Source organism: Nerophis lumbriciformis, linkage group LG04 (genome assembly GCF_033978685.3).
Source record: "Nerophis lumbriciformis linkage group LG04, RoL_Nlum_v2.1, whole genome shotgun sequence".
Lineage (NCBI taxonomy): Eukaryota > Metazoa > Chordata > Actinopteri > Syngnathiformes > Syngnathidae > Nerophis > Nerophis lumbriciformis.
The window spans coordinates 35,475,222-35,496,714 of NC_084551.2; the positions used below are offsets into that span (position 1 = coordinate 35,475,222).

Consider the following 21,493-nt stretch of genomic DNA (forward strand, 5'->3'; position numbering starts at 1 on the left):
GCATTTTTTTTGTAGACTTGCTTTTTCCCCACATTTGTGTGATTAAATGTGTGATCGCTGTGCGTATATAGAATTTGTCAGCATCCAAGAGGAACCTTTGATACCTGTAACCTGTTTTGAAAATATTTTATTACAATTTTTATACCAAATAATATATTTCGAGAATCAGTTTGAATTGAGAACTGTATTAAATCAAGAATCAATTCTGAATTGAATCGACAATAGTGAGTTGTTGTAAGATTCACATCCCTACAAACAATAATGATGAAGTTAACAATATCATAATGCATGCCGACATTAATGAACCGATTTACGGCTCAAATTTTATGTTGAGAAAAGCGGGCCAGTGTATTAGTAATAGTAATAAGAAGCACACGGTGGACCAGGACTTGAGGGCTTGGTCGACTTAGACTGGTTGTCGACTTAAACGCACGTGTTCCACTCTATTTGCATTTATAAGCCGTAAACCAAAGTGCCTCAAATCACCATGAGGACCACAGTCTTTTTGCACCTGGGCCAGCCTAGCAATATAGTTGGGCGTGGGGCATAGTTTCCACAGGACAAGCCTTTAGAATCATTAAAACAAAGCTGACTCAACTTTAACTGACTATCCTACAAAAATGAGAACCAAACATGGCATTAAGGCAACAACACTTTTATATAAAGCAAGAGCAGAGACAAATGATGCCCATTGTGGCAAACCCAGAAAAGTACGGTTGTGTTCTGGTTATATGGGTGGACTAATACATGCAACAGTACACCACAAAGTAATGTAGAATAAAATGTTGCTTTACAATTAGATGTTTCAGTATATGCTGGATGCATGTAGCAGGTGTCAAGAAACAAGAATGAATAAGTACTAGGGCCACCATAAAGAGAAGGAAAAACTAAGATAAATAGGTTGTAAAATTAACAAAAGAATGTTGTCTTCATGCATGCATAGAGGGTGCAATCCCAGGGCTGGCACATGTGACCCCGGGGGACATGCTTTATCAGTATGATGCAGTATCATGTTTCAAACGCCACTACAAAACGTGCTCATTGAAGCCACTAATCCTGACTTCCTCTTTTTGTATTGTGTATTTTTGTTTTGTAGATTAAAGTGTTTTATGTATTGTGCTCCTAAATTAATCTGAAGTGAAGTGAATTATATATATATAGCGCTTTTCTCCAGTGACTCAAAGCGCTTTACATAGTGAAACCCAATATCTAAGTTACATTTAAACCAGTGTGGGTGGCACTGGGAACAGGTGGGTAAAGTGTCTTGCCCAAGGACACAACGGCAGTGACTAGGATGGCGGAAGCGGAAATTGAACCTGGAACCCTCAAGTTGCTGGCACAACCACTCTACCAACCGAGCTATGCCCCCCCCCCCCCCCATGTTGCTGATCATTTTAAATTTATTTATTGAGTTTATTGATTTTTTTTCAGTCACAAATGATTCAGTCAGTGAAAATAGTTGTATAGTTTAAAAGGGGTCCCCAAACTTTTTGACTCGGGGGGCGCATTGGGTTAAAACAATTTGGCCGGGGGCCGGTCTGTATATATATATATATATATATATATATATTAGATGGTGGATAAGAAAAGACAATTTTTATTTTTTTTATTTTTTTATACTTGGGACTTCCCGCGGGCCGGATTTTGGACGCTGGCGGGCCGGATCCCTGGTTTAAATTATGATATATCATTTTTTAAATTTTAGGCAAACTGATGCAGTTTGAATATTTTCTGTTACAGACTAAAAACAATGTTAATAAAGTTATTCTTTGCTGTAAGTTGATCTATATTTATTTATTTTTTCTTTTCTTTGTTTTCTTTAACGTTAATAAGGATACAATGTTACACAGAGGTGTACTTATAACAATTTTATAGACAGATGATACCATTTGTAGTCATGGGGGGCACGGGCATGGAATGTTTTCTTCTTCTAAGGTGGGGGCGTAACAGAATATAATGGAGAAGCACTGTGTTATGTTAATGTTAAGAATCTAAATTGTCCATTCAGTGCATCTGGAAAGTATTCACAAAACTTCACTTTTTTTTTCTTTTTTTTTTTTACAATTTGTTATTTTACAGCCTTATTCCAAAATAGAATCAATTAATTTTTGTCTTCAAAATTGTATACACAATAATATAATAATAACAATGTGTAATTGTGTTTGTTTTTTTTAACACATTTTTGCAAAGGTTGTTAAAATTTTTAAAATCACATGAACATAAGTATTCACGGCCTTTGATCAATATTTGTTGATGCACCTTTGGCAGCAATTACAGCCTCAAGTCTTTTTGAATACGATGCCACAAGTTTGGCACACCTATCTTTGGGCAGTTTCGGCCATTCCTCTTTGCAGCACTTCTCTAATTTGGGTCGGTGTCCTGCTGAAAGATGAACTTGCTGCCCCAGTCTGAGTTCAACAGTTTGAGCGTATGTATGACTGTTAGTCTGCACCATACCAAAGCAGAAGTAGTAAATAACATTAGGAGAGTAAAGACGCTGCTCCTCCACATCGAGAGGAGCCAGATGAGGTGGTTTGGGCATCTGGTCAGGATGCCCCCCGAACCCTTCCCGGGGAGGTGTTTAGGGCACGTCCGACTGGTAGGAGTCCCCAGGAGGAGCTGGACAACGTCGCTGGGGAAAGGGAAGTCTGGGCTTCTCTGCTGAGGCTGCTGACTCCGCGACCCGACCTCATATATTCATATAGGCTTAGGAAAGATGGGCTCGGCCCTGTGCGTTTAGGGGCGGGACAAAAAAGTTATTATTCTATTATGTACTATTATATATAATAATATATAATAGTTAATAATATAATATTACCATATTTTTCGGACTATTAGGCACACTTAAAATCCTTTAATTTTCTCAAAAATAGACAGTGCACCTTACAACCCGCAGGTGCGCCTAATGTGAATAATTTTGGTTGTGCTTACTGACCTCGAAGCAATTTTATTTGGTACATGATGTAATGATAAGTGTAACCAGTAGATGGTAGTCACACATAAAAGATACGTGCATGCAATATGACTCAAGTAAACAACAACAAAACTTTAAATGTTCCGTTGAAAATAAAGAACAATACACACAGCGCTCAAAAATATGTAAAAATATTTTAGTATGACTTTGAAGCCGCACCACTTGATGGATTGTCGGCCCATTACGGCTACCGTAGTCAGAGATACTAGTATTATTATGGTGTGTGTGTAAGGACCGCAAAATGGCACCCATTAGCAGACATATTATCTGGCGTTTTGTTTCACAATGTTATGCAAAACCAACTTTTCTTACCTTCTGCTACCTGCTGATGTGTATTTGAGATCTGCATATGTCCTGAACATTTGCGCACGTCCGCCACTGTAGTCCGGGCCGATGCCGTAGTCGATAAGCTTCTTCTTTTTCACTATCTTCTTGTTTTGGGGCATTCATCCTCTGCTGTTGCCATTTCTAATATAAAGTAGCGTAATGTTCTAACTTATATCTCGATATGGATCCGCTAAAAACATACCGGTGTAGTGAGTTAACATTATTCACCTACGGAACTTTAGTTATTGGAGAGTTCCAGTCGGACGGTTTTTCACGGGACACATTTCCGGCATTGTTGCACTAGTGAGCCACGGATGAGGAGATGCTGCTCCGTTGTTGATTGAAGTAAAGTCTGAATGTCATTAAAACCGTTAGCTCCATCTTTTGACACTTCTTCCCCTCCCGTCCTTGCACGCTACACCGCTACAACAAAGATGACGGGGAAAAGACACTGCCGAAAGGGAGTCACGTAAATAAAACCGCCCACAAAACGGTGAATCCTGAAGCGACTGTCAGAAAGCGACTTGAAGATGGTCTGTAAAACATCCTCTCTACAACCTTTTGACCAAGGAACCACCATTACATGTTATGTAGACCACAAGGAAATGTTTTAAATTGAGAAAAAAATCATAATATAACTTTTTTAGTGCGCCTTATAATCCGGTGCGCCTTTTGTATGAAAAAAGACCTTAATACACCAACTCTTCGGCAGTGCGCCTTATAGTCCGGTGCGCCCTATGGTCCAGAAAATACGGTAATATAATATTATATTATAAAATTATTTTTAAGTTAATATTTTATATAAAGAAAGTTAATATAAATAATATTGGGCGGCCAAAAGACACAATCACAATCAGACAAATATATGTTTTACACTATACAAACCCCGTTTCCATATGAGTTGGGAAATTGTGTTAGATGTAAATATAAACGGAATACAATAATTTGCAAATCATTTTCAACCCACATTCAGTTGAATATGCTACAAAGACAACATATTTGATGTTCAAACTGATAAACATTTTTTTTTTTGCAAATAATCATTAACTTTAGAATTTGATGCCAGCAACACGTGACAAAGAAGTTGGGAAAGGTGGCAATAAATACTGATAAAGTTGAGGAATGCTCATCAAACACTTATTTGGAACATCCCACAGAGTGAACAGGCAAATTGGGAACAGGTGGGTGCCATGATTGGGTATAAAAGTAGATTCCATGAAATGCTCAGTCATTCACAAACAAGGATGGGGCGAGGGTCACCACTTTGTCAACAAATGCGTGAGCAAATTGTTGAACAGTTTAAGAAAAAGCTTTCTCAACCAGCTATTGCAAGGAATTTAGGGATTTCACCATCTACGGTCCGTAATATCATCAAAGGGTTCAGAGAATCTGGAGAAATCACTGCACATAAGCAGCTAAGCCCGTGACCTTCGATCCCTCAGGCTGTACTGCATCAACAAGCGACATCAGTGTGTAAAGGATACCACCACATGGGCTCAGGAACACTTCAGAAACCCACTGTCAGTAACTACAGTTGGTCGCTACATCAGTAAGTGCAAGTTAAAACTCTCCTATGCAAGGCGAAAACCGTTTATCAACAACACCCAAAAACGCCGTCGGCTTCGCTGGGTCTGAGCTCATCTAAGATGGACTGATACAAAGTGGAAAAGTGTTCTGTGGTCTGACGAGTCCACATTTCAAATTGTTTTTGGAAACTGTGGACGTTGTGTCCTCCGGACCAAAGAGGAAAAGAACCATCCGGATTGTTATAGGCGCAAAGTTGAAAAGCCAGCATCTGTGATGGTATGGGGGTGTTTTAGTGCCCAAGACATGGGTAACTTACACATCTGTGAAGGCGCCATTAATGCTGAAAGGTACATACAGGTTTTGGAGCAACATATGTTGCCATCCAAGCAACGTTACCATGGACGCCCCTGCTTATTTCAGCAAGACAATGCCAAGCCACGTGTTACATCAACGTGGCTTCATAGTAAAAGAGTGCGGGTACTAGACTGGCCTGCCTGTAGTCCAGACCTGTCTCCCATTGAAAATGTGTGGCGCATTATGAAGCCTAAAATACCACAATGAAGTTCCCCGGACTGTTGAACAACTTAAGCTGTACATCAAGCAAGAATGGGAAAGAATTCCACCTGAGAAGCTTAAAAAATGTGTCTCCTCAGTTCCCAAACGTTTACTGAGTGTTGTTAAAAGGAAAGGCCATGTAACACAGTGGTGAACATGCCCTTTCTCAACTACTTTGGCACGTGTTGCAGCCATGAAATTCTAAGTGAATTGTTATTTGCAAAAAAAAAATAAAGTTTATGAGTTTGAACATCAAATATGTTGTCTTTGTAGCATATTCAACTGAATATGGGTTGAAAATAATTTGCAAATCATTGTATTCCGTTTATATTTACATCTAACACAATTTCCCAACTCATATGGAAACGGGGTTTGTAGATCAATATAAATGCTTTTACACACACAGGCTTTTGATAGGAGTTTTTGAAAGATGGACACGGTTGTGTGATTGGCCACAGAAAGATGGACTCAGCCCAGTGATAGGTTTAAGAAAGATTGACTTGCGGAGACAATTGGGAGTCAGGAAGCTCTCCTGTTTAGTGAGCGGTCTTATTTGTGTGGCTGCGCTATTAGGGAGGAGGGAGTATTAATTTATATCTCCGCAATGCCTCCACGGTTTGATTTTACATTTTTAGGACTTATGCAGATCTCAAATACACCACAGCAGGTACCGATAGGTAAGAAAAGTTGGGTTTGCAAAGTAGGGCCCGAAAATGCTGGGGTCTCAACTGGGGTCTGGGGTCAAACAATTTCTGACTGGGCTTTAGTCCCCTCTGTGTAGCGCTGTCCCTGTTCATTGCAGTACGGTTTTATTATCATCATCTCATTTATACTCCAAAATCTTTCCAGATAGGAACAAACAAATGAGGGATAAAATCTTACCTGTGAAGCGGAGTGCATTGCAGGGTGTGGCGAGGTCTGGTGGGGGTGCCCGGAATGGAGGTGAGCATTATGGGAGTTGTGATGGGCATTGTGTGCCTGCGGGTGATGGTGGCCACCCTGGCCGTGCCCCTGGCTGTGGTGATGATGGCCGTGGTGCTGGTATGCGTGGGGAGGTGCTTGCATGTGCTGGTGCGGATGAGAGTGCGAGTGTGAGTGCGAGTGCATGTGATGGTGGGTGCCTTGCTCTTGCCGCGACGACATCATCTCCATCATGTGGCCCATGGAGTTCATGTTTCCATTGGTGATGGCGCCCGGGTGGTGTGAAAGTGCAGCTTTCAGCCTCTGAGTAGAAAAAAAGGACAAAAAAGGTTATTGTTTAACATCAATGATCTAAGGGTGGATATCATTTGAAGATTGTGTGGAATTGAGGCTTGATGTGATGAATTGTGAATTTAGTCTTAACTAGCCTGAAGAAGAAGAACATGACCTCGGCCAATAGTAAACACATGCAAACAGGAGTTCAGTCCATTCACATACAATTATATTTATATAGCGCTTTTCTTTGGTGACTCAAAGCGCTTTTACATAGTGAAACCCAATATCTACGTTACATTTAAACCAGTGTGGGTGGCACTGGGAACAGGTGGGTAAAGTGTCTTGCCCAAGGACACAACGGCAGTGACTAGGATGGTGGTAGCAGGGATCGAACCTGGAACCCTTAAGTTGCATGGACACTCTACCAACCGAGCTATACCGCCTCAAAGAAAGATTCTAGATAAACATTGATGGAAAGTGAATATAATTAGGCAAGTTAACTAATTATCCAAACTAGCATACCAGCTAAGTCAGCATTACTTCAACTGTTTACATTTGCTGGACTCTCACAAGTCAGTGTTCATGTTGACATTAACAAGAACTTCATTGTGTGTTTTGTACCGTATTACCTCGAAAAGAAGATGACCAAAACGACCCATCTTGATCAAGACTCTTTTCTTTTTTTTTTTAATATTGTTTTAGACAACTTATTTTTGAATCATGTTTTAAGTATCAGTGAAAATCCCAATAAAAAAAGAGTATCATATTTCTTATCTGCTCCATGACTGAGATAGGCTCCAGCACCCCCGCGACCCCGAACGGGACAAGCGGTAGAAAATGGATGGATGGATGGACTTGGCTTCATTGATCGTCATCATCTTAAAATGCGCATCATAACAAATTCTCTGTTGTTTGCCAACTTGAAAGTAACCTTTGTGTTGCGTTCGTAACACTTTGAGCACTGTGTGCATTAGTGGCTGCATCTCTCCACGTCACCAGTGGGTGTGAGAGACAGAACAAGCAGGTACAGTCAACATAAATTGCGTGATGAATCTGCGTATACAGTTAAAGTACCACTGAGAGTCACACACACACTAGGTGTGGTGAAATTACCCTTTGCATTTGACCCATCCCCTTGTTACACCCCCTGGGAGGTGAGGGGAGCAGTGAGCAGCAGCAGCTCGGGAATCATTTTGGTGATTTAACCCCCAATTCCAACCCTTGATGCTGAGTGCCAAGCATGGAGGTAATGAGTCCCATTTTTATAGTCTTTAGTATGACTCGGCCAGGTTTTGAACTCACGACCTACCGATTTCAGGGCGGACACTCTACCCACAAGGCCACTGAGACGTCTTGTTTAGATCAGTGGTCCCCAACCCCCGGGCCGCGCCCCGGTACCGGTCCGTGGATCGATTGGTACCGGGCCGCACAAGAAATAATTAGTTATTTCCGTTTTATTTATTATCTGAGCCTGAACGATGTTTTATTTTGAAAACTATTTTTTATTTTGAAAAATGACCGGATTCTCTCGGTTATATCTTCGTCACTTGAGCGCCAAAATTCAACCCTGCTTGCAAAATTAGTAAAAAACAGACGTCTTTCAAAAGTTTCTTTGTGAAGGGGAAAATGCACATCGAAGAGAGAGAAGAACAGCCTACGACTTCTAACAAAAAGAAAGCTTTTAATAGACAATACCAGGAGCAATACTTGAAATATGGATTCATCGCAACAGGTGATTCCCACGCACCAAGCCTGCTCAGTATAATATGCGGCGACCGGCTCTCAAACATTGACGGGTATTTTGTGTGAGACTGAGCCTGTGCCTTCATTCCCCAAGCTGCTGCACGATCACCTGTCTGTGCTTTTAAAAGAGTTTGAGCGCTACTTCCCAACTTCAAAGGACCCACGAACTGCGAAGGAATGGATCCGCGACCCATTTGTTGACAAAGCAGGTGAATCCAGCATGTCTGTGCAAGAAGATCAACTGCTGGAGATCGCAAATGACGGCAGCCTTAAACGTGTTTGAGACAATAATGTTCTGGATTAAAGTCAAGGCAGAATACCCCGAATTCGCCACCACAGCACTGAAAACCCTGTAGCCATTTCCGACATCCTATCTGTGTGAAGCGGGATTTTCTGCAGTGACAGACACCAAAACAAAACAATGTAGCAGACTGGACATAAGCAACACACTTGGGGTGTCTTTGTCTTCCATTACCCCCAGTTAGGACCGTCTTGTTGCAGAGAAACAGGCTCAGGGCTCCCATTGATTTAGCGTTACGGTGAGTTAAACTTCTCATGCACTTAATATTCGTTTTTAATGTTGTAGCTGCATCTTATTTTGAAGGCATGTAAACGTTACCATAACAACCAAAATCAGAGAGCCAACACAGATAGACAGAGGGAGGTGAGGGAGAGGGGAGGGGAGAGCTTGAGAGTCTGGGGCACACAAACATGCAGGAGGTTTATCTGACGGTTTAAACGGGCAACTTTATTTCAGCTGTTGAAAAATAACATTCATAAAGAAAGTAGTGTGGAATTGCTGGTTGTTGTCATTGATATATTTTTCCACGTGATTTTTTATGTATGTAATGGGCTGAGTACACAGTGGATTCACGTTTATTATCATTTCATAACAATCAAACCTCCCCGTCGCCCATCATTTTTGCTACCTGCCCCCCCCTACCCTCCGGTCTGTGGTAAAATTGTCAGGCGTTGACCGGTCCGCAGTTTCAAAAAGGTTGGGGACCACTGGTTTAGATGATACGGTATACATGGTTGATGCAATATTTATTTGTGATTAATCACATGTATATTACCAAATAAACGCCCTTGTGCAAAAAACCGCCCATGTCCTAATAGCCGCCCGGGGTCTGACCCCATTTTGTGAATTAACCGCCTCTTCCTAATAACCGCCCATGTCCAAATAGCCGCCCATGGGCTGTTATTTGCATAATTTAGATTAAAATCATATTGATTTCATTAAACGCAATTTATAAGCTAAAAGGAAAAGCAAAGGTGCAGTAATTCTGGTAATTACGGTAACAGCAGACGTTACGTGGGCCGACGTCTTCCGTCGATGGTCCCCGCTGGTACTTGACTCCGCTGCTTCAAAGGCCGCTGGATGTAGCCGGCGAAGTATTCCCATGCTAGCGAGGAGGTCCAACGTACACGTATGCTGCTTTATTTAAAACTTGGAGTACTGTAGCCTTTATTTTATTTAAGTGACAGTATTATTGTTCTGTTTTGATGGTGGGTTTTATACTTGAGTACTTGGTACCATAATTTTATTTTTCCCGGTAGGCTGCTTTATTTATTTTTAGTATTGGTATTCTATTTGACAATTGTTGCACTACTGCCATGTTGAGGCCTTGTTGATCTCTTGTCTTTTGATAGCCTACCTCATGTTGATCTCTTTTGTTTTTTTTTGTTTGTATGTATACAATAGCTTTTACATTTAAAGTTTTTTGTACGAAAAAAAAATACTGGACAGTAACCATTGTAACCAAATAATGGCCTGGTGCAGGCTGGTGCAAAAATAAATAAAAGCCTTGTGCAAATAACCGCCCATGTCCTAATATACGGTAACTCGTATTCTTGACAGCTTTTCTTAAGAAATGTGTAAAAGAAGAGAAAAGAAGGATTATGCTTGAAATAAAGATACATTTGTGTGAACAGAGCCGCTGGCAAAAGACATTTAAATGTTGGTCTATTTATTTTGTCAGACTTACAGGAGCGCTCTGCTGTTTTTAAGGACCTTCTGAAAAAAAAAAAGTGATAATCTGCTGCAAAAATGTTAATGTCTCACAAGTTTTTTAACTGAACTGACCTTGAATTGAGGAACATCACTAGTACAACCAAAGAAGTTGAACAGATGAATACTGACTGCCTCTGAAGTAAACAAGCTACATTGATTGATTGAAACGTTTATTAGTAGATTGCACAGTACAGTACATATTCCGTACAATTGACCACTAAATGGTAACACCCGAATAAGTTTTTCAACTTGTTTAAGTCGGGGTCCACGATAATCAATTCATGGTAATAACACAGCAACACCTTAGTCACATAAATCACATGACGAAAAATAACTTCCAAAAAGGAGAGGATTTAGGCCCCTTCTACACTGGGCTAGGACTAGGTTATCAAGGGTAAAATCCCACCTAACCTTATCCGTGTCCACACACAACAATGCCACCGTTTAAGACCCCCTCCCCCCCTCCGTCCGCCGGCACAACGCGACCTAGTACGCATGCGCGAAAAAATGCGTGCGTCATTGTCACCTCTGACCTGGAATGGTATCCTTACCCTATGTTTCAATGTAGACAATTGCCACATTTCTTTTAACAGTAAACCTTGTTTGCTTCACCATCAGCAGCTGTTAGACTATTATAGTGAATCACACCTGAGCCATCATACATGAATCATATCTTTAATGGACGTGTTAAAGTAAAAAATGTGATAAAGAAGATTTTACAGCAACCAACAACAGGACACTGTGCTTGTAGGCTGAAATTGGCGGTCGTACTTGACGGCCGCAACCACTTCATGGCTTCACAATAGTTATGGAGTACAAAACTAGACGTTGAGTAATCGCTCAACATACATCGCGGACAATAACTGACAGTCTGCTTTGCCAGTCCAAATGCATTCGCTATTTTTCGCAGTCTTCCCTTGTCCACGGGAGCCTGCATTTTCGTTGTCTCTCCTTCGACAAAAGGACAAAGTTTTTCACTAATTAGAATCACAGCCGTTCCTCTTACACAACACACTCGTTGACAAACATATCCACCAGGCTGCCGTTCTTCCAGGGCTTATCGAAAACCGTCGCTCAACATTGCTATGTTGCCGTCTGAAATGTGTTGTATCCGAAATAGCTGCAATCGCCCGTTTCCTTCTCTTAAGGTATTCATTCATGTGTGATTTCCACAAGCGCCTGCACATGTACAAGAAGGAGAAACACGGGCATGTCTGGATGACTCGTCTCCATTTCTCTAGTGGTTGCCGGCGAGTTACCGAACGGGTTGTTATGAAGCTGGCTGTAGAACGTTCTTTCTGATGTCACTTCCTCTCCGAACTCAGTTTGTAAACGATCAATGAGTCCATACAAAGCTAAGAGCTGGAGATTTAAGAAATACATGGCGCACTTTCCCGTGTAAAAAATTATCCAAGGAGGGGGACCTTAAAGGGGAACATTATCACAATTTCAGAATGGTTAAAACCATTAAAAATCAGTTCCCAGTGGCTTATTACATTTTTCGAAGTTTTTTTCAAGATTTTACCCATCACGCAATATCCCTAAAAAAAGCTTCAAAGTGCCTGATTTTAACCATCGTTATAAACACCCGTCCATTTTCCTGTGACGTCACATAGTGAAGCCAACACAAACAAACATCGGGGAAAGAACAGCAAGCTATAGCGACATTAGCTCGGATTCAGACTCGGATTTCAGCGACTTAAGCGATTCAACAGATTACGAATGTATTGAAACGGATGGTTGTAGTGTGGAGGCAGGTAGCGAAAACGAAATTGAAGAAGAAACTGAAGCTCTTGAGCCATATCGGTTTGAACCGTATGCAAGCGAAAACGACGAAAACGACACGACAGCCAGCGAAACGGGAGAAAGCGAGGACGAATTCGGCGATCGCCTTCTAACCAACGATTGGTATGTGTTTGTTTGTCATTAAAGGAAACTAACAACTATGAACTAGGTTTACATCATATGAAATACATTTGGCAACAACATGCACTTTGAGAGTGCAGACAGCCCAATTTTCATCAATTAATATATTCTGTAGACATACCCTCATCCGCGCTCTTTTCCTGAAAGCTGATCTGTCCAGTTTTGGAGTTGATGTCAGCAGGCCAGGGAAGATAGGGTCGATATTCTTCTCTTGATCATCTTCGGTGGCATAAGGGACGGTGTGAGCCAAGACATCCAGGGGGTTTAGCTCGCTCGTCTGCGGGAACAAACTGCCGCCATTGCTTGCCGTGCTACCGAGGTCCTTTGTCCCTGAATTACTCACACACTCCGGCAGATTCAATGGGGGTCTGGCGGCAGATTTCTTTGACTTTATCGTTGGAAATGCATCTGCTTTGAGTGTCGCAGGATATCCACACATTCTTGCCATCTCTGTCGTAGCATAGCTTTTGTCGGTAAAGTGTGCGGAACAAACGTCCAATTTCTTGCCACTTTCGCATCTTTGGGCCACTGGTGCAACTTGAATCCGTCCCTGTTCGTGTTGTTACACCCTCTGACAACACACCGACGAGGCATGATGTCTCCAAGGTACGGAAAACAGTTGAAAAAACGAAAAATAACAGAGCTGATTTGACTCGGTGTTTGAGAAAATGGCGGATTGCTTCCCGATGTGACGTCAACTTGTGACGTCTTCGCTCCGAGAGCGAATATTAGAAAGGCGTTTAATTCGCCAAAATTCACCCATTTAGAGTTCGGAAATCGGTAAAAAAAATATATGGTCTTTTTTCTGCAACATCAAGGTATATATTGACGCTTACATAGGTCTGGTGATAATGTTCCCCTTTAAACGCTGGTTTAGTGTGGCTGACAAGGGGCTTAGGCTAAATAATTATTTGTTTAAGGGGTTATCCGGCTTAATGTAGACATAGCCTTAAAGGGTTGCCTTGAGGAGCACCTCAGTTATGTAAATCACAAGTTTGGACCACAGTTTTCTCCGTTTGCTACCAAGGTTAAAATGTCAATGCAAGGATCTGCCATTGTGTTGACAGTGGTCCAAGTTCCTCTATTCAACAGGAGCACTCTAGTGTTTTTAGGAATTTGCTAAGACCTAAATGGTCCCTAGTGTGTGAATATGAGAGTGAATGTTGTCTGTCTATCTGTGTAGGCCCTGCGATGAGATGGCGACTTGTCCAGGTTGTACCCCGCCTTCCGCCCGAATGCAGCTGATGCGTCCCCGAGAGGGACAAGCGGTAGAAATTGGATAGATGGAATGTAATGTTTGCCTCCCATGTTTTGAACTGAACCTGCCAGTTTTAATAGTCCCACCCTACATTCTCCACAGAGGAATCATTCCAGAATTGTATAAGTTCCTTGAGCAGGTTGATGACCAACAGCTTTAATGGCTACATGCTCTGACTAGATAAGAAGACGAAGCGCTCCATAAATCAAAGCACTTAGTCTGTCCTCTGTCTCCCCTTCAGTCCTGTCATTCTCTCTCGTCACGTTCCCTCATTGCCCGGTCCACGTCTTTCCTCTTCATATTCCTAATAAGCTCCCTCTCTGCTCATGTGTGTCTCGATGTCTGCTTACAAGATGAGTTCTCTGGCAAGGTGTGCGCCGCAGACTGTTGACCCAGCAGCAGGTTTGTTTCTTTAGGCGTGTGGTCTACTTAGCCCTGACAGAGGTGGTGGTTCTTTTGCCACAGACCAGACAGAAACACTCTCAAGGTGTTCTTAAGTTGTTTGTGTTTACCTACATGAGTTTTCCTCAAGAGGCTGTTTTCCTTTAAGCATGGCATTCGGACAAGATAATACACACACACAAGTGGACAGTGTGCAAGAAGGGTTCAAATGTCGCAGACATACCAACTTTCATGGATTGTGCACGTAGGCATGAATAAGAGTAATAACTGTTTTGTCTAACGCAGCGCATGAATGCATAAATGCATTTCAATTCTGTTTGATTTACAACTTTTTGTAAAAAAAACTTAACTCAAGGCTACTGCTGTGAATCCCACACTTTCATTCCTTCTCTGAACTCCCTTCCCCCTTCCTCCCAGCTGCTGTCAGTAAGTCCATAGAGCGTCCGGGGCTCCATATCTTTTAACAACCTCTGCATTCATGATTCCCACAGGGAACGCCATCCAGCTGGTCTGGATCACAATACTTTAGACGCATCAGCTCGCCCTGTCCTCTCTTTCACTCACACACACACACACACACACACACACACACACACACACACACACACACACACACACACACGTTCTTGTATTTGTTACCTTCTTGAGACCTCCGAATAATGCCTATCTCTTTAGGATCACCCTTTCTAGATCAGTAATTTTCAACCTTTTTTGAGCCAAGGCACATTTTTTGTGTTGACAAAATCCGGAGGCACACCACCAGCAGAATCATTAAACAACGAAACTCAGTTGACATTAAAAAGTCGTTGTCGCAATTGTTGGATATGAATTTAAACCATAACCAAGCATGCATCGCTATAGCTCTTGTCTCAAAGTAGGTGTACTGTCACCACCTGTCACATTACGCCGTGATTTATTTGGAGTTTTTTGCTGTTTTCCTGTGTGTAGTGTTTTAGTTCTTGTCTTGCGCTCCAATTTTGGTGTCTTTTTCTCTTTTTTTGGTATTTTCCTGGAGCAGTTTCAGGTCTTCCTTTGAGCGATATTTCCCGCATCTACTTTGTTTTTATCCTTCTTCGTGGGGACTTTGTCGATTGTCATGTCATGTTCGGATGTTACATTGTGGACGCCATCTTTGCTCCACAGTAAGTCTTTGCTGTCATCCAGCATTCTGTTTTTGTTTACTTTGTAGCCAGTTCAGTTTTAGTTTCGTTCTGCATAGCCTTTCCTAAGCTTCAATGCCTTTTCTTAGGGGCAGTCACCTTTTGTTTATTTTTGGTTTAAGCATTAGACACCCTTTTACCTCCACGCTGCCCCACGCTGTTTCGACTTCTACAAAGCAATTAGCTACCTGTTGCCACCTACTGATATGGAAGAGTATTACACGGTTACTCTGCCGAGCTCTAGACAGCACCGACACTCAACAACAACACATCATTTACAGACTATAATTACTGGTTTGCAAAAAATATTTTTTACCCCAAATCGGTGAAATTAGATAATCTCCCACGGCACAACAGACTGTATCTCACGGCACACTAGTGTGCCGCGGCATAGTGGTTGAAAAACACTGTTCTAGATATATAAAGATTTGTATTTTCAACATGAATAATATATACATACTGTGCAAATATAAAAAAGCTTGCTGTGAAAAATGAGTTGGAATTTCACAAGAAAAAGGACGGCGTGGCGCAGTGGAAGAATGGCCGTGCGCGACCCGAGGGTCCCGGGTTCAATCCCCACCTAGTACCAACCTCGTCATGTCCGTTGTGTCCTGAGCAAGACACTTCACCCTTGCTCCTGATGGGTGCTGGTTAGCGCCTTGCATGGCAGCTCCCTCCATCAGTGTGTGAATGTGTGTGTGAATGGGTAAATGTGGAAGTAGTGTCAAAGCGCTTTGAGTACCTTGAAGGTAGAAAAGCGCTATACAAGTACAACCCATTTATCATTTAAAAAGGTCACAGGTTCACAAGAAAAACTTAGCAAAGTCGTCATTTTACTCAACGCAAGTCAAACTTTTACAAGAAAAACTGAACATTTGTGCAATATTATGATAAAAGTTGGAATTCTACTCAATAACAGTCGCAATTTTACATGAAAACTTTAACATTTTGGCAATATTATAATAATAATGGGAATTTTTACTTGGCAAAATTATGACAAATGTCATAATTTTACTCAAAAAAAGTCACTATTTTACAAGAACAACACAAAAAATTGGCAATATTGCGATAAAAGTCTGAATTTTGTATGACAAATGTCACCATTTTGCATTAAAAAGTAATACTTTACATAGAAAAGTAATAAAAATATTGCAATATTACAGAAACAGAAAAAATATGAGAAATTGTTACCAATTTTATAAGAAAAAAGTCGACACATTGTGAGAAAAAGGCTGCTTTTAGTTATTTTTTTGTTGTTGAATTTTTTGTTTGTAATTGGTGTTTAATCTTCATTATTTACTTCAAGTTATTACAGTATGTTTATATATATATATATATATATATATATATATATATATATATATAATTTTATTTTTTTATTAATTTTGGCCAAAGAGGGCACATTTCAGTAATTTCAGTAAAAAAAATATTTAGTCTAAGGCTGGACTCCCAGGCAGGGGGTCCAAACTGAGACCAGGAAAAAAAACCTCAATACACATAGCACACACAAAAAAGTTATTAGGACCATAGGATGTATTTGTTCATCCTATGGTCACATATGGGACGCGGGTTTTCTTACGTCAGCACCGGAAGTTGTAAAATCAGCTGGTTCACCTGGCGGGTTTTTCGGGTATAAACAGGGAAGTGCTTCTTTAGCTGCCGTCTTGTTTTATCATTTATTGCTGCTTTTGCACCTGTCAATGTTTACTTTTGTATGCGCATTAAATCAACCAACAATCCTGACTTTGGAGCAATGTTCACAGACTCTAGTATTTGACTCTCTATTAGATGCAATGGTTTTCTGTATTGGGACCATGATTTCGGTCCTAACTTCGGTCCTCATATGGAAGGTACTTTTCCTTGTTGATGTCTCAAGAAGGGTAGAAATACAAGAACACACACACACACACACACACACACACACACACACACACACACACACACACACACACACACACACACACACACACACCAGTTGTTGCTCGTGGAAAGCTTTTTACCAGAAGTCTTCTCTACATTCTCAATTCCTGCATATTAACTATATATCAACTATTTTAGAGACAATGATGACCTTGCTGAGCCTGTTTTGGCTGAGCATAGTTTCTGTTTTGTCATGAGAGAAATTCCTCACATAGTGACACAAAAGATTAGAGATTGACCGATTATCGGCGCCGATATTTGGCATTTTGAAGTACCTGTATATCGGTATCTGCCTTTTTAATCGGTATTGGTTTGTTTTTTGCTACAACAGAACATCAGCAGATACTGTATATACACATTTGATAGCAGTATTTAGTACTAAAACAACAATAATCATTAGTAAAGTACAGTAAATTGTACTAACCACTGTTCAAGCATCTTTTTGCCCTGCATGAGAAAATGTCCCTTTTTTTTGTTTGTTTTATTTAAGAATAAAAATTACTGTCATTGTCAATAATACTCACCAAATATGTTGGGATATCTGACAGGGCATTTATTTGAGTTCTTGTGATAATTCTTCTTCAGTCTGCTCAGCTGCCCCCCTTTCTCTCTCTCCTGCAATTTCACGGCCGCCGCGACCGCCGCGACCGCCATGACTCTCGATGCTTCTTAGTTTGGCCGTGTGCCGCTGGGAAAATGATATGCACCACGGCCACATTGGCCATGATGCCCCGTTCTTATGCATCTCCTTTCCTTTGTGCGATTTTGATGTCATTACGACTTCTTTGACCAAGGGTGGGTTTAATTCTGTCTGCTATGAACCGCCGGAGGGTTTCCGCGGGGCATTAATAAGCATTAAGTCAACAAATGGATTTTGTGAAAATTGAAGCCTTAAATGGCATTAAAAAGCATTAAATGAGATGTCCAGAGTCATTAAAAAATGTAATACAATTGTAGCACTGGGCTGGTAGTCAATACGTCAATCAATTAAACAATAAATTAAAATAAATGTAATAACATGGCGATCCATCCATCCATCCATCTTCTTCTGCTTATCCGAGGTCGGGTCGCGGGGGCAGCAGCCTAAGCAGGGAAGCCCAGACTTTCCTCTCCCCAGCCACTTCGTCCAGCTCTTCCCGGGGGATCCCGAGGCGTTCCCAGGCCAGCCGGGAGACATAGTCTTCCCAACGTGTCCTGGGTCTTCCCCGTGGCCTCCTACCGGTTGGACGTGCCCTAAACACCTCCCTAGGGAGGCGTTCGGGTGGCATCCTGACCAGATGCCCGAACCACCTCATCTGGCTCCTCTCGATGTGGAGGAGCAGCAGCTTTACTTTGAGTCCCTCCCGGATGGCAGAGCTTCTCACCCTATCTCTAAGGGAGAGCCCCGCCACCCGGTGGAGGAAACTCATTTCGGCCGCTTGTACCCGTGATCTTGTCCTTTCGGTCATAACCCAAAGCTCATGACCATAGGTGAGGATGGGAACATAGATCGACCGGTAAATTGAGAGCTTTGCCTTCCGGCTCAGCTCCTTCTTCACCACAACGGACCGATACAGAGTCCGCATTACTGAAGACGCCGCACCGATCCGCCTGTCGATCTCACGATCCACTCTTCCCACCCTCGTGAACAACACTCCTAGGTACTTGAACTCCTCCACTTGGGGCTGAGTCTCCTCCCCAACCCGGAGATGGCACTCCACCCTTTTCCGGGCGAGAACCATGGACTGGGACTTGGAGGTGCTGATTCTCATCCCAGTCGCTTCACACTCGGCTGCGAACCGATCCAGTGAGAGCTGAAGATCCTGGCCAGCTGAAGCCATCAGGACCACATCATCTGCAAAAAGCAGAGACCTAATCCTGCAGCCACCAAACCGGATCCCCTCAACGCCTTGACTGCGCCTAGAAATTCTGTCCATAAAAGTTATGAACAGAATCGGTGACAAAGGGCAGCCTTGGCGGAGTCCAACCCTCACTGGAAACGTGTCCGACTTACTGCCGGCAATGCGGACCAAGCTCTGACACTGATCATACAGGGAGTGGACCGCCACAATCAGACAGTCCGATACCCCATACTCTCTGAGCACTCCCCACAGGACCTCCCGAGGGACACGGTTGAATGCCTTCTCCAAGTCCACAAAGCACATGTAGACTGGTTGGGCAAACTCCCATGCACCCTCAAGGACCCTGCCGAGAGTATAGAGCTGGTCCACAGTTCCACGACCAGGACGAAAAGCACACTGTTCCCCTGAATCCGAGGTTCGACTATCCGGCGTAGCCTCCTCTCGAGTACACCTGAATAAACCTTACCGGGAAGGCGATGATCGATAAATTGCTAAGTCTGTGTGTTTCTTTCCTTTGTCTCCGGCTTTCAAACTGGACACCAGAGGTTTTGTAACGCCCGAAAGTGTTAAAGGCGCTGCCTCCAACGCGGACACTCCGCTGGATTGCAAACTCAAACGGCTTTGCCATTCTTTGGTCATTGTAGGCGTGTAGTCCTGAACTCTGACACCATGTTATGTTAATTAGGAAGCGATGCTCGTTTCATGCACAATTTATTTTTTGCTGGGAAATCAAGTTTTTGTCCTTCTTTCCTGGCATTTTACTGATCCCGCTTTGTTTTTGCTACTGCAGCGATGGAGTCGCTCAAGAAGCCTCTGTCTGCAAGACTCGCAGCTTTGGTGAGTTATTGTGATGTAGTGAAAAACCATAGCGTTACCGCAGCATAAAACATTCTGATTTACTAAGATCCAAATACCACGTAATAAACATTGTGTGCAAAATATAAAATAGTGCAAACTATGAGTGGACGTGTTGCATGTGATTCACTAAGACAGCGTGTGCAATTGACAAGTGGTGTAAACCGCTTGTTTTTAAACGAGGATTTTACCACAAAGACACTTGATCACTTTCTGCACATTCATCATGTGTTCGATGCGTTTCAACCAGCAGCACACATCTATAATCTGTAACACTTTTTCTGAATCACAATCTCGACAACAGAAACATATGCACTAGGGCTGTGAAACTTTGGGTGTCCCACGGTTCGATTCTTTATCGATTCTTGGCGTCACGATTCGATTCAAAATCGATTTTTTTTTTTTCAATTCAACACGATTCTCGATTCAAAAACAATTTTTTTCCCTATTCAAAACGATTCTCTATTCATTCAATACATAGGATTTCAGCAGGATCTACCCCAGTCTGCTGACATGCAAGCAGAGTAGTAGATTTTTGTAAAAAGCTTTTATAATTGTAAAGGACAATGTTTTATCAACTGATTGCAATAATGGAAATTTGTTTTAACTATTAAATGAACCAAAAATATGACTTATTTTATCTTTGTGAAAATATTGGACACAGTGTGTTGTCAAGCTTATGGGATGCGATGCAAGTGTAAGCCACTGTGACACTATTGTTTATTTATTTATATTTTTATAAATGTCTAATGATAATGTCAATGAGGGATTTTTAATCACTGCTATGTTGAAATTGTAACTAATATTGATACTGTTGTTGATAATATTCATTTTTGTTTCACTACTTTTGGTTTGTTCTGTGTCGTGTTTGTGTCTCCTCTCAATTGCTCTGTTTATTGCAGTTCTGAGTGTAGCTGGGTCGGGTTTGGTTTTGGAATTGGATTGCATTGTTATGGTATTGCTGTGTATTGTTTTGTTGGATTGATTAATAAAAAAAATAAATAAAATAAAAATTAAAAGATTGAAAAAATTTAAAAAAAAATTAAAAATTTAAAAATTTAATTTTTTTTATAAAATTAAAAAAATTAAATTAAATTAAAACATTAAAAAAAAAATCGATTTGTTAAAAATTAGAATCAATTCTGAATCGCAGAATGTGAGAATCACGATTCGAATTCGAATCGATTTTTTCCCACACCCCTAGTATGCACTGTCACGTGGGGGTTGCAGCTTGCTGCGGTTCGTTCTCTCGATGCAAAAGACGGCTCCGGACGAAGGCGTAAAGGTCGGCTTGGATTTATTAACATAAATCACTCAACTACCAAAAACACAAACAACACAACAAAAAAGGCAAGCGTGCCTAAAACACATGGAGCTACTATTTAGCAGAAGCTATGGCATGGACAAGGACAATTACTTGGTCAGAACGAGATGTAAACGGTGTGACATAATCAGTAAAACCAGGCCGACTGACTGGCAAAGGCAACTTAAATAATGCCTCTGATTAGTGCTCGGGAAGCAGGTGAGTGGGCGAGCACTAATCAGAGACAGGTGAACACAATAAGTCGCCATGGTGACAAAAACAAACAAGGAAGCCTAAACGGGAACTAAAGAAGTCCAAAATTAACAGAACATAACTAAACAAAACATGATCCGGACTACGGATCATGACATGCACACTGACACTTAATTCTGTGCGTGAGGCTGTGCATCGCATCACCAGTTTATTCATGCGTCTGGAATGCAAAAACAATGCACAATGAAAGACGTCTTTCATAGAGATATTATAGTAAT

General features: G+C 41.6%; 1 protein-coding gene across 3 annotated transcripts in view; it reads right to left on the reverse strand.

Annotated features, from left to right (window-relative positions):
• creb5b (cAMP responsive element binding protein 5b) overlaps positions 1-21,493 on the reverse strand; it is a 182,793-nt gene that overhangs the window by 21,513 nt on the left and 139,787 nt on the right. For 2 of the 3 annotated variants that reach the window (XM_061953645.1, XM_061953638.1), the window contains exon 8: positions 6,266-6,607. The exons of the other annotated variant lie outside the window; for it this stretch is intronic. In XM_061953645.1, coding sequence (XP_061809629.1) covers positions 6,266-6,607 — 342 coding nt within the window. The remainder of the gene's footprint in view (positions 1-6,265; positions 6,608-21,493) is intronic. 3 annotated transcript variants of the gene reach the window in all.